Here is a 13,946-nt window from a genome sequence, read left to right on the forward strand (position 1 = left end):
CCTCGTCTTTATGTCAGTATAAGCATTAAAACCTAATCAGTTCAATTCTATCACAGAGAGACCATCAGCAGTGGACGTAAGCATTGGCCTTGAACTGTGGCCGTGGTGGTTTGGTGCCTCTCTCAACCATCAACCATTTTGGTGGTCTAAACAGCACATGGTAAACAAACATTTTTCTTGCAAAATTGTGATGACGCAGAATCAGTAGTAAACGGATACCTCCATCTTTTTATGGGAGCATGAAACCATTAAAACAGCTTTTGTTTTTTTACAATTCTGCACAATTCCCCTATCTGCAAACAAAAAAACAATTGATCCCGCTGAGCCGGTGCTTGTCTGGAACCGCCGTCTACCTTTTGAAGGAGCCTCCTGTATTTACACCTCATTTGGGTCAAAGGTTATCTCCATGATGACGAGTCAGTTTTCTGTGACGGTTGGTAATAAAAACACCTGGGAGTGGGGGTGGGGGGCTGAGTGGCTGAGTGTGTGGTGGAACTGGAAACCTCCACAGGACACAGACCCCATGGCTACCAGACACTCAGTCTCATCTTACTCGGAAAGCCCGGAAAGACTTTAAATATTCATCTCGTCACACCTTTGACAACACACACACACAGACTCTCACACACACACACACAAATGTCTGTCTGAATTGGATTATCCATCCATCCATTTTCTGAGCCGCTTCTCCTCACTAGGGTCGCGGGCGTGCTGGAGCCTATCCCAGCTGTCATCGGGCAGGAGGCGGGGTACACCCTGAACCGGTTGTGAATTGGATTAGTTATTTAAATTTTTTTAAATTGTATTCACTACAAGACTCTAAATTGCCCGTAGGTGTGAATGTGAGTGTGGATGGTTGTTTCTATGTTCCCTGCGATTGGCTGGCAACCAGTTCAGGGTGTACCACGCCTCCTGCCCGATGACAGCTGGGATAGGCTCCAGCACGCCCGCGACCCTAGTGAGGAGAAGCGGCTCAGAAAATGGATGGATGGATATTCACTACAGCGGCACGGTGGGTTCAGAAAATGGATGGATGGATGTATTCACTACATTCTTTCATTATTGTATAGCATTGTGTGTATTGGTTTTGAGTTGTGGTAATGTTAACTAATGTTAGCTAGAAGCATGCAATCAACTCAAGATGATATTAACGACTGCTCTGACAGCCTGCTATTATAATTCATGAAGTTGGCTAACAACAATAGTTGTAGTAATTATTTCTTGGTTCAGATTGTCTTTTGCCATGTTGATGGTAAATTTGTGCTGGAATTTTCAACAAACCGCAATAAAGGATCCCACTAGAAAGATAAAATAATGAACTTGAGTGACATGCATAAGTTCCTGTCACGTCGGTGCAATATCACAATTTTAATATTTACAGTATGTACTACAGTGCCAGCCGGCCCAATCCAGACATGCTGCCAGATCTCGTCTGATCTCGAAAGCTGAGCAGGGTCTGTCCTGGTTAGTACTTGGATGGGAGACAGCCTAGGAATACCAGGTGATGGGGTTGGGCAATAGGCCAATCACTTGCTCCCGTAAAAAACTACAGGTTACAGAAACCGCAACTGCGGCCTAATGTGCGTCACGGCATTGAGAGCGCCAACTAACTGTAGTGCCGGGAGAAGTGGACACAGACTTCCCGGCATGCCTAGCAGCATGTTATACATGTGCGAATTACATGTCAAGCATAATGATAGTCATTGTTTTTGTTTGTGTTTCCCCATAATAATAGTTGTCTGTGTTTTACACCTGTTGGTTTTAATTTTTCTTGTATTGTTGTTCCGCAAGTGTGGGCTGTGCTTTGTCTCGTGACTCCTTGCTCGTTTTCATTGTGCGGCAAATGCATAGTCAGTGCACATGAGCTGCTAATGCTGCTGTCTTACTGTGTAGTAACTGTATGGAGGGGGTCAATAGTTGGGTCCAGGCACAGCATTCAGGGGGCACTGGCCCCCCTGACCTCCTAGAACCACCACTGTGCAGTACCTCGAGAAAACCCCACAAGCATGGGAAAAACATGCAAACTCGAAATTCAAACCCAGAACCTCAGAACTGTGAGGCAGATGTGCTAACCACTAATAAACTGTGAATTAGCAAAGCAAAGCATCCATCCTTCGATTTTCTGAGCCGCTTCTCCTCACAAGGGTCGCGGGCGTGCTGGAGCCTATCCCAGCTATCATCGGGCATGAGGCTTGGTACACCCTGAACTGGTTGCTAGCCAATCGCAGGGCCAAAGCAAAGCAAAGCAAAGCAAATTTATTTATATAGCGCATTTCATACACAAGGTAACTCAATGTGCTTTACATGATTAAAAGCATTTAAAAACAAAGAAAAAAACAGCTTATATAAACATTTAAAAGAAATAGAAAAAATAAATAAAATAAAAGTACAATTAAAACAGAGTACAGTGCAAGAAATGTCATTTAAAAGTGGAAATGCTCTAAAAAGCACAAGGAAAAAGAAGAGTTTTTAACGTGGACTTAAAAACAGGCGAGGGACTAGACAAAGCATGGCTCCAAAAAACCCTATGATGAATAAAACTAATGGATGTAGGTTTCCCTTGCCCGGACGCAGGTCACCGGGGCCCCCCTCTGGAGCCAGGCCTGGAGGTGTGGCTCCAAGGCGAGCGCCTGCACCCATGGGGCCTCGCCCCTTCCCATGGGCTCACCACCTCCGGAGGGGCCATAGGGGTCGGGTGCAGTGTGAACTGGGCCGATCCCCGGCTACAGAAGCTGGCTCTCGGGATGTGGAATGTCACCTCTCTGGCAGGGAAGGAGCCCGAGTTGGTGTGTGAGGTTGAGAAGTTCTGACTAGAAATAGTCGGGCTCGCCTCCACACACGGTTTGGGCTCTGGTACCAGTCCTTTTGAGAGAGGTTGGACTCTCTTCCACTCTGGAGTTGCCCACGGTGAGAGGCGCCGAGCAGGTGTGGGTATACTTATTGCCACCCGGCTTGGTGCCTGTACATTGGGGTTCACCCCAGTGGACGAGAAGGTAGCCTCCCTCCGCCTTCAGGTCGGGGGACGGGTCCTAACTTTTGTTTGTGCCTATGCACCAAACAGCAGTTCAGAGTACCCACCCTTTCTGGAGTCTTTAGAGGGTGTGCTGGAGAGCGCTCCCGCTGGGGACTCCATCGTTCTGCTGGGGGACTTCAATGCTCACGCAGGAAATGACAGTGAGACCTGGAAGGGCGTGATTGGGAGGAACGTCCCCCGATCAGAACGCGAGTGGTGTTCTGTTATTGGACTTCTGTGCTCATCATGGATTGTCCAATCACAAATATCATGTTCAAGCATAAGGGTGTCCCCACGTGCACTTGGCACCAGGACACCCTAGTTCGCAGTTTGATGATCGACTTTGTGGTCTGTAGTCATGTGGAGACACTGCTAGATATAACTGTGTGTCATCTGCATAGCTATGATAGTCAAAATTAAAGTTCTGAAGAATTTGACCCAAGGGTAGCATATACAAGCTGAACAGCAGGGATCCAAGAACTGACCCTTGAGGGATCCCATAGTTGATTGCCATTCGATGAGATTGAACACTTCCAATGGTTACAAAATAACTCCTTTCCTCCAGATAGGACCTGAACCATTTAAGGACTGTTCCATTTAGTCCTACCCACGTTTCCAACCTGTTCAGCAGTATGTTATGATCTACCGTATCAAAAGCCGCCGAGTTAAGTTTAAGAAATTGCTGAGTTGATTAAAAATAACTTTCTCAACAATCTTGGCTATGAAAAGGAGATTTGAGATGGGTCAATAGCTTTCTAACATGGAAGCGTACAGTGTTGTATTTTTTAGAAGAGGCTGCTACTTTAAGGGCTTTGGGAAACTGGCCAACATCTTCCTCCCACAGTCCTCCAAAATTCTTCTTAGGTTCAGTAAAGACTCTAATCTTAATTGTTGCAATTTGATTGTGAGTGGTTGTTTGTCGATATGTGCTCTCTGATTGACTGGCACCCAAAGTCATCTGGTATAATGAAAAACAAGGAAACCCTTTTTTTAAAGCTATATTTTTGTATTTTTTTTTTAATATTTTAACATTTGTATTTATTTTTCATTCATATTATTTATATGAATTTTATTTAACATTTTTTTGATATATTTTATATTTTTAAAATGTTATTGTTTTGATTATTTTATTTTGTTTAAATTTTGGAATTAAATAATTAAAAAATAGATATGTATTGAATAGTTTTAATGATTGATTAATATAGATATATATAATATATATTATTGATATGCATGATCAAACAGTTTTCATATTAAATAACATTTTAAAATGGTTTATCAATTTTTGTCAGTAGATTCTTAGATATTTTTCACTTGTGTTAATGTTTTTTAAGATTTTTTAACATTGTGTATTAGTTTTGATCCATATTTGATTTTCTTTTTTATTCTGAATTGTTTTCGAATTTATAATTATATTTTTCAAACCTAGTAAGAAGTCGGACATTCCATCCATGCCTTCATGTCATTTTTAAAAATTTGGTTATTTTATAATTTAAAAAAAAAAGAAACGTTTTTTAAAATCCATTTTTCAATTTTGTTTTCATGTTTAATTGAATTTTAAAATGGTTTACTGTATACGCGTTTATATCAGGAGATTTTTTAAATATTTTTTAAATGATTTGTTTTGTGTTAATGTTGTAGAATTGTGTATTTTTTAAATTGTATTGGCTCCAGTGCGATTGAAAGTCAATGTAGGCCTTTCAAAGGTTGCAAAAACAAACCAAAACAAAAAATCACACATAACAGGTGGTGGGGCACAGTGAATCATACTGTACGATTGTCATTCCCTACTTAGGAGCTGTGTAGTTTTGCTATATGGTTTACATCACGCACACCTGACTATTCAAACGGAAGCGTCCAAGCCTCAGGAGTGCCCATTTACATTTAGAGTTAATGCCTGCCACCCACTGGTTGACAGGGGTAAGTAACAACATTTACTCGTTGCACAGGAACATCCAGACACACCATCTTACTGTATGGACTAACTATTGTGTTCACCAGTGTTTCCCAACGTTTATTGAGCCAAGGCACCCATTTTACATTCCAAAAATCTCACGGAACGCAAATCTCAAGGGTCACTCAGTAAGCAGTGAGTACACAATTTAGCTTTCATTTTTTTAAATTGAGTTTTGGGGAATTTCTGGAGTGTTATTCGCTTAAAACGTCCTCTATTTGCATTTATTTGTGTTCTTTTGATAACAATCTAAGATACCACAAGATGGCGCAAAAGCCCTGTCTAAATAGGAATCGGTCTCAAGGAAGTATGTTCAAGTGGTACTTCTTGATTGAGAGAGCTTTGTATTTCGGGCCGGAATTAAGTTTAGCCTGTGTTGTTAGTGGAGGTTAGCATGTGCATGTACATGTGCACTTCCAGTGCATTAAAAACAAATAAAAAATCATCTGTTGGCAGTTTTTGAAGGGTAATGCTGTAAGATGAGTTTGAAATGCTATTGACGTGTTTTGGGATAATAGTTTGTGGTATTTTTAAAGTTTAAACCAATGATTCTCAAGGTGTGGTATGTGAACGACTAGTGGTACACCGCCTCCTAGTACTACGCTAAGTTTTTGGACGACTGAGACAAGTCATTAACAGCTAATTCTGGCTTGGCTATGAATTGCCTTTGTTTTGATTCCACTGTGAAGAATGAAATAGACCGTCACTCTTCAAAACACACAGCAAGGGAATAATAGAATAAGATAATAAGCTTGTGTGAAACTACACAAGTCACATCAGTCATTGAAGTTCAATTTTTCTTAATGTGAATGCAATACACCTCCCATCCAGCTCCTCTCTGCTTGGCTGTGCCCGTGGGGTGCGTTAACCCCTTCGTATGCCATGCTCCCCATTGTGTGTGGTTGTGTGGACAGAGGTCAGGGTGCTAAATGGCTAAATGCCAACGCAACTGAGCGGGCCCCGTGCGACTAGTGAGAAAGATGAACGTTGCTGTTGTGTGCTCTCTGAACGGGGCTGGGCTTGAGACCACGGAGAAGAGGAAGCCCCTCTTAAACGTCGAGATGTTGGGGGTCAGGTCTCAGCAGGACTGGGCCCAAAAATAATGATGATAATTAATTACTGTATATAATGACCTCCTCCAATTATGATTGTGTGAGGCAGTCAGTTAGTTAATCAATCAATTAGTTAATTGGTTAGTCTGTCCATTTTTCAGTCTGTTAGTTTGTTAGTCAATTAAGACAGTCAATCGATTAGTCAGTCAGTTCTATCATTAGGTCTGTTAATTAGTAATTTATTCAGTCATTCTGGCAGACAGAGGGTCAGTTCATTAGTTATTTAGTCAGTCACTCATTCAGTTTGTCAGTTGGTCAATCTGTATACCAGTTAGTTAGTAAGTCAGTCAGTCTGTCAGCCAGTCATTCCCTTTAGTGGTTACTTAGTTAGGCAGTCAACCAATTTGTCAGTTGGCCAGTAGGTTAGTCAGTGAGTAAGGTCATCAGTCAGTCGTAAGTTAATTAGTCAGTTAGTCAGGTAATTATCGGAATCAGAATCAGAATGCTTTTTTTGTCATTGCATTAAAATACAACAAAATTGGAGTGCTGCTTCATCCTTACATAAATAATATAAAGACAAAAGCATTAAGACACACTCACACAATCAGCTGATTTCTTGATAGTTTATTTAGATCTACTCATTTATTTATTTATCTATTTATTCAATTATAATTTGATCCTATTTTATTGTATCTCCTATTGTCTTGTCTTATTGTCTTTTAGTGTTTTTATATTTTACTCCAGTGTCTCCTCATGGCAGCCTCCACGCTGGCAGGTGTGTTGGGTCTACCTGCAGGGATGTCACCCTGCAATTTCCTCAGACTTGAGGGACTGGGGGGCTCTGCACAATGTGGAGAGTCTACCCCGGTCATGGTGGGCTCTGTGGTGGCATCTTCTGTGGTTGTGGACTGTGGCAACTTGCAGCCTCAGTGCGGATGGCTCCCACAGGTAATTTGTCCTCGTCTAGGATCGTCAGTGCCATGTCTCCACGCTATTAGTCAATTAGTGTTTTGTGTGTGTGTATACACGCAGGTGTTCATATGGGGGTGGTTGTGTTTGTATAGAATACAATTTGAATCGAATCAAATACACGTACAAATTATGCAATTATGTTAAAGGACTAACATTATTGCACATTTTAAAAAAAATTTAATTAGTTAGCCAGTAAATGAGTCAATCAGATGGTGAATTAATTAGTTAGTCAGTCAGCCTGTTGGTAAGTTAGATGGTTAGTCAGATATTTACTTAGTCAGTGAGTTAGATAGTTGGATAGTTAAGGTGATGATTAAAAAAAAAAAAATAATAATAATAATAAAACTACCAAAAAACGACTTTCATGATACATTATCCTGTCGATCTGTCTCTGCACTCTTTTCCCATGGATCAGTAATTGCTTGGTTTTAAGCCTGCAACTCTTTGGTCCCTAAACCAGATCCTTATGGCCTACTGAGCTTCTACTAACCCCGCTACTTAATCAAAGCAACTGATAGCTGCTAAAAGTTAAATCCCACTCAAGATCTGACAACTGAGGATTAAAGACAAAATATTCAGTATTGGCAATGGTTCAAGGTAACAAGGAAATTATATTTGTCCATCACAGATGTGGGCCTTGGAATGAGAGGAGCGCTGTTTCGAAAAATCAACACAATCGTCTCCTTTTTACACGCTTTGTTGCTATCAGTCCTCTCTGTTTCCCCAAATTCCATTTCCTTCCTTCCTTTCTGTCACGGATCCCTCTGAGGGTGTGGGGTCTTTGCCAAGCCAAGTGTGTCCCCGGCTCAAACATTCACTAACAATGAGCAGACATTTTGGATGGAGCAGCTACTACAAAATTCTCTCAACCATAACATGATAATCAATCATTGCCCTGCCACACTGTATGAATCATAGTTAGCAAACATAGTCTTGCAGCGCTCATATGAAAAAAGTCAATACCAGCCATAGCACAAGCCTTAGAACTGCTCAGATGTAAAAGAGATAAGTTTGTGGCTTTGACCAAGAGCTCAAGTTGAGGGATGGGTGATTAAGGAGATTAGCAGTGCTCTTTGGGCTAGAACTTTCCTCTGGACGCTCACCAAGTACCAACAGAGATCTCTGTCCTGTGGAGTTTTTATACGAGGAAGGAAATAAACCAGGAGCTGCACTGCTCTCTGACTGTTGGATGTGCTTTCTAAACCTGTTATACACGGCGCACACACCGTATACACAAACACCTAATAAAAATGTGCAACTTAAATTACATTTGAGGTGGCACGGTGTACGACTGGTTAGCACATCCGCCTCACAGCTCTGAGGACCGGGGTTCAAATCGCAGCTTTCGCTATTCGGAGCAGGGATTTCCCCCCAATACGACAGTTTCACATTTGGAGCAGTACTCTGTATTGAATATAAAAGACATTGAACCGCACCCAAAACAGCGGCATCTGATGGGGCACTGTAACCTCAATGCGGGGTTGCCACGAGACATTACTTTCACAATTGGAGTAATGCTCTATATTAAATACACGGTACATGGAAAATAAGTAAAAGCACTGCTCCACCCTAACCTTAATGCAGAGTTGCCATCAGTTGGAAGTCATTGTGTGAATGATTTACAACTGGTGGTGACTCTGAGAATGAAACATCCATCCATCTTCTACCCTGCTTGTCTTAATTCGGGTCACGGGTGAGCTGGAGCCTATCGCAGCTGACGACAGGTGAAAGACAGATGGACCACACCCCGGACTGGTCGCCAGACAATTACATACCACAGGGTACTGCGTGAGAACTGAATCCACACCTGATTGCACAGAGGTCAGACGAATGTACCACTACACCATCAATCAGGACACTACTTGTTGAAGCTTTGTAGGTGGAATTCTTTCCCATTCAACAGTCCGGGGTCTCCGTTGTCGTATTTTACGCTTCATAATGCGCCACACATTTTCAATGGGAGACAGGTCTGGACTGCAGGCAGGCCAGTCTAGTACCCACACTCTTTTACCACGAAGCCACGCTGTTGTAACGTGCAGAATGTGGTTTGGCATTGTCTTGCTGAAATAAGCAGGGGTGTCCATGAAAAAGACGTTGCTTGGATGGCAGCATATGTTTCTCCAAAACTTGCATGTACCTTTCAGCATTAATGGTGCCTTCACAGATGTGTAAGTTACCCATGCCGTTGGCACTAACACAGCCCCATACCATCACAGATGCTGGCTTTTGAACTTTGCATCCATAACAGTCCGGATGGTTCTTTTCCTCTTTGGCCCGGAGGACACGACGTCCAGAATTTCCAAAAACAATTTGAAATGTGGACTTGTCGGACCACAGAACACTTTTCAACTTTGCATAAGTCCATCTTAGATGAGCTCGGGCCTAGAGAAGCCGGCGGCGTTTCTGGGTGTTGTTGATAAATGGCTTTTGCTTTGCATAGTAGAGTTTCAAGTTGCACTTACGGATGTAGCGCCGAACTGTATTTACTGACATTGGTTTTCTGAAGTGTTCCTGAGACAATGTGGTGATATCCTTTACACATTGATGTCGGTTTTTGATGCAGTGCCGCCTGAGGGATCGAAGGTCACAGGCATTCAATGTCGGTTTTCCGCCTTGCCGCTTACATGCAGTGATTTCTCCAGATTCTCTGAACCTTTTGATGATATTATGGACCGTAGATGATGAAATCCCTAAATTCCTTGCAATTGTACGTTGAGGAACATTGTCCTTAAACTGTACGACTATTTTCTAACGCACATGTTCACAAAGAGGTGAACCTCGTCCCATCTTTGCTTGTGAATGACTGAGTAATTCAGGGAAGCTCCTTTTATACCCAATCATGGCACCCACCTGTTCCCAATTAGCCTGTCCACCTCTGGGATGTTCCAAACAGGTGTTTGATGAGCATTCCTCAAGTTTCTCAGTTTTTTTTGCCACTTGTCCCAGCCTATTTGGAACGTGTTGCAGCCATAAAATTCTAAGTTACTGATTATTTGCTAAAAACAATCAAGTTCATCAGTTTGAACATTAAATATCTTGTCTTTGTCGTGTATTCAAATCAATATAGGTTGAACATGATTTGCAAATCGTTGTATTCGTTTTTTATTTATGTTTAACACAACGTCCCAACTTCATTGGAATTGGTGTTGTAAATAATAAGTATTAATAATAATAGAAAAAAAGTGGTTAGCACGTCTGCCCCACAGTTCTGAGGTTCGGGGTTTGAATCTCAGTTCTGGCCTTTCTGTGTAGAGTTTAGATGAAAAATGGCTAAATGGGCAAACTAAACACAAAATTCATTAGCTTTAATGGCCTGGACTCTGTCCCTGAACCTTCTTTGCTTTGCTTTGTCCCACCTTGAGAGCAAGCTAGCTGCTTGGCCGTTGGAAGAATGCCCTTGCGTATCGGGTGACCCATGGACCAAGGGCCTTTGCTCGTCGCCGAGCTCGCAGTAAGGGGAGTGCTACTAGCGGCTGCTTGTATCCCGTGTCACAAAAGCACCTTTCTGCGCTGAGAATGAGGCCACAGCACAGTGGTTCTGTATGGGTCTACCAGCCTCTACCCTCGTTGGATTTCAGACCTCCCCCTAGTTCTTCCAGTAGACACCCTCATTGGTGAGCTTGTTCTCTTATTGCTGAGATCAGATGGTCCGTGAGCACCTGGGGATGCATCCAAACCACCGGCTCAGAGGATAAATGACAATACCACTTATGCATAACTTGGTGAGTCTTGGTTATATGTGCTTATCTGTTAAACTTTGGTATGCTGGGTTGTTATAACTCGGGTTTGTCATTTTGGATGCTAGTAAGAAAGCATTGCTTTTTTGGGGTGCCTCACTGTGAGAGATTCGGAGACAGGTTCAGATTGCAGTTAAGAGACTCTCTTCAGTGCTCCATGCTATTCTGTTGGTGATCCGTATGGTCCTCCATTCTCAGATCCCGAAGAACCATGAGGCTCATCTCGCGTCAGTTGACTCTTCTGGCCGTCGTCATGGTGGCACTCAATGTGACATCCTGTATTGAGGCCAAGATGACACCCAAGCCCAAGTACCAGTACACCAAGAAGCCTGTCTCTCAGGTCACGGTACACAACCCCGGGATGCCCGGCACACCAAAGCCTAAGACGGGCAGCAACCCTGCGGAGCTTCTTCACCCGCTGCCCACCTACCCCAGTCATGTTTTTCCTCAGGACCACACCGTGAGCACGGAGCACCCCAGTGTAGGTGCTGACAACTACACACTGGATTACAATGAGTGTTACTTCAACTTCTGCGAGTGCTGTCCACCTGAGAGAGGCCCCCAAGGGCCAAAGGGAGACGGTGGCCCAGCAGGTAGTGAGAAGCTAATTCTCTTCTATTGAGGTACTTTGTTTTTCAGTTTCCCCCTCCACACCCCCCCGAGTTTTAAACTATATAAACATATCTAGGGCCACCAGGGGAAAGAGGTTTTACCGGATCAGTTGGCTCACCTGGACCACAGGGTGCGAGTGGTCCTAGGGGAGTCAAAGGAGACAAAGGTGTGTAAGATTTCATTCCAATTTCTAAAAACTTTGCAAATCATATGTGCAGCTACATGCTATAGATCAACAGAATTGCTCGGATTCGATTTCCTTGTCATCTATCATCTTTTTTACTTGTTACTAGGCAGAATTCATTGGACTGAATCGTAATTGCCCCATCTAAATTTTGCAACTGAATCACTATTTTGTATTAAATATAAAATACTGAAATGGGGGTTCAACGACCATCTGCTGGAGCGTCCCCTGATGCAGTATCACCACCGACTTCTTTTAAAAATCCATTAGTGATGTTGGCGAATTTCTTGACTACATTTGTGTTTACTAGGGGGAAAGGGGGAAAGAGGAAACACTGGCCCAGGTGGATACCCTGGAGTTATGGGGAAACCAGGGCAAAAAGGTATGAAATTTATACAAAGTTTTATTTTTGTTGTGGCAGTGCTGAAAGAGCGTCAGCATATTAGTTAACACATCTGCCTCACAGTTCTGAGTTGTGGGGTTCAAATCCCACCTTTGGCCTTCCTGTGAGAAGTTTGCATGGTCTCCCTGTGCTTTGGTAGGATTTCTCTGGCTTCTTTCCACATTCGAAAACATGAAATGATGCTTACTGAAGACTCTACAATGTCCATAGGTATGAATGTGAGTGTGAATGGTTGTCTAAATGTACCCTGTGATTGGCTGGTGACCAGTCCAGGGTGTACCCCGGCTTTTGCCCTTAGTCAGCTGGGATAGACTCCAGCTCACCCATGGCCCCATGAAGAAAAACACTATAGTAAATGGATGGATGGATAGTTCTCAATGAATGTCTTTTACTCTGCAGGTGATGGTGGCCTAAAAGGACAGAAAGGTGCGACAGGTGTGCAAGGCGTCAAAGGCGAAGGAGGGCAGAAAGGCGAACATGGACAGAATGGAACCGCTGGTGAGAAAGGAGAACCAGGAAAAGAGGGGCCGACTGGACCCCCCGGAGTAACTCTTGGTCCTAAAGGAGATAAGGGTGATAAGGGAGAGTGTGGGACATTTGGGGAGAGAGGGTCAAAAGGTGATCGCGGAGACACTGGCTCTCCGGGAATTCCGGGAGTGATGGGAATCCCCGGAATCAACGGCAAGCACGGGGCTCCGGGTCCCATCGGTGTCCGTGGGGATCCTGGACCACCTGGAGCGCAGGGAGAATCCGGGGTGAGAGGGGCACAGGGACCACAAGGTGTTCGAGGGGTTCAGGGGCCAAAAGGGGATAGAGGTTACCACGGAATGAGAGGGGAGCGGGGAATGCGTGGCTTCAAAGGAGCGAAGGGTTCAGGCGTCCCCCAGAAACGGTCTGCCTTCAGTGTGGGCATCTCACCGAGGAAGTCCTTCCCTCCGTCCGGATTCCCAATCCGCTTTGACAAAGTGTTCTACAACGAAGACAACCACTTCAACGTCACCAGCAACAGCTTTTCGTGCGTCTACGCCGGCGTGTACGTGTTCTCTTTCCACATCACTGTACGAAATCAACCCCTACGTGCAACGCTGGTGGTGAATGGCTCGCGGCGGGTGAGGACACGGGACTCGCTGTACGGCCAAGACATCGACCAGGCGTCCACTCTGGTGGTGCTTCGTTTGGCGGCGGGTGATCAGGTGTGGATGGAGACCCTCAGAGACTGGAACGGCGTGTACGCCAGCAGTGAGGATGACAGCATCTTCTCCGGATTTCTACTTTACTCACCCTGATGTTGAATATATACCCTCTGATCAATTGGGGTGGCGGTGGACCGTATACTCATGAACTGGACTTTGTGGTACAAGTAGTTGTACAATTATGGACTGTATTTTTGTTTGACTATTTCCATCATTTTCATCATCTATGTAAAAATCCCATTTTGTCTTAATGCTTTTCAATAAACATCTTTTTTTTTTTACGTACTACAATTCATGCTGGTCATTCATGACACTGCAAGATCACAACACACCGTGTTGGGTACTTTGTAGATGGTACATCTATCAACATACAAACCTTTGATTGACTGGTTGTGCAGTGTTCCCTCGCTAAATCACAGTTCACCTATTGCGGATTCAGTAAAATGCAGATTTGTTTTCATATTCATATTGCGCATAATTCATCATATGGCGAGACTTTGAGTGTTTGTTGAAATTTTTGTGAAAGAAAAGCTTCCTAGCCTAAAATAAAACTTAAAAAAATAAATAAAATTCAAACACATTTTACAAGAAATAAAATGTATATAGTGTGCAGTACTACTGTGCCTTAATGTATGTTTGAGTTTAAAAGGTGTTTAAGAGTTATGAAAGTGTTTATAAACGTAGGGTAGAGGTTAATAGGAGTGTGGAGAAGATTAATTAGAGTCTGAGAAGTTCATACAGCTTTAAAATGTGGTCTTGCCCTGGATTTCACCTATTGCTGGGGTGGTCCGGAACCTAACCCCCATGATAAACGAGGGATTATTGT

The 13,946-nt window shown here is 43.3% G+C and overlaps 1 protein-coding gene across 2 annotated transcripts; it reads left to right on the forward strand.

Annotated features, from left to right (window-relative positions):
• The first annotated feature begins 975 nt into the window (after positions 1-975).
• On the forward strand, positions 976-13,292 carry otol1b (otolin 1b). 2 transcript variants are annotated; one of them, XM_061782422.1, is made up of 5 exons: positions 976-1,012; positions 10,927-11,321; positions 11,417-11,506; positions 11,835-11,906; positions 12,327-13,292. In XM_061782422.1, exons 1-5 carry the CDS (start codon positions 981-983, stop codon positions 13,211-13,213), a joined length of 1,476 nt encoding a protein of 491 aa, XP_061638406.1. In that variant the 5' UTR covers positions 976-980; the 3' UTR covers positions 13,214-13,292. The 2 variants fall into 2 exon arrangements, with proteins under 2 accessions (XP_061638406.1, XP_061638407.1); XM_061782423.1 differs by lacking the exon at positions 976-1,012 and adding an exon at positions 10,359-10,713.
• Positions 13,293-13,946: the final 654 nt, after the last annotated feature.

The sequence above is a fragment of the Phyllopteryx taeniolatus genome, chromosome 8 (assembly GCF_024500385.1).
Source record: "Phyllopteryx taeniolatus isolate TA_2022b chromosome 8, UOR_Ptae_1.2, whole genome shotgun sequence".
NCBI classification, from domain to species: Eukaryota; Metazoa; Chordata; class Actinopteri; order Syngnathiformes; family Syngnathidae; genus Phyllopteryx; species Phyllopteryx taeniolatus.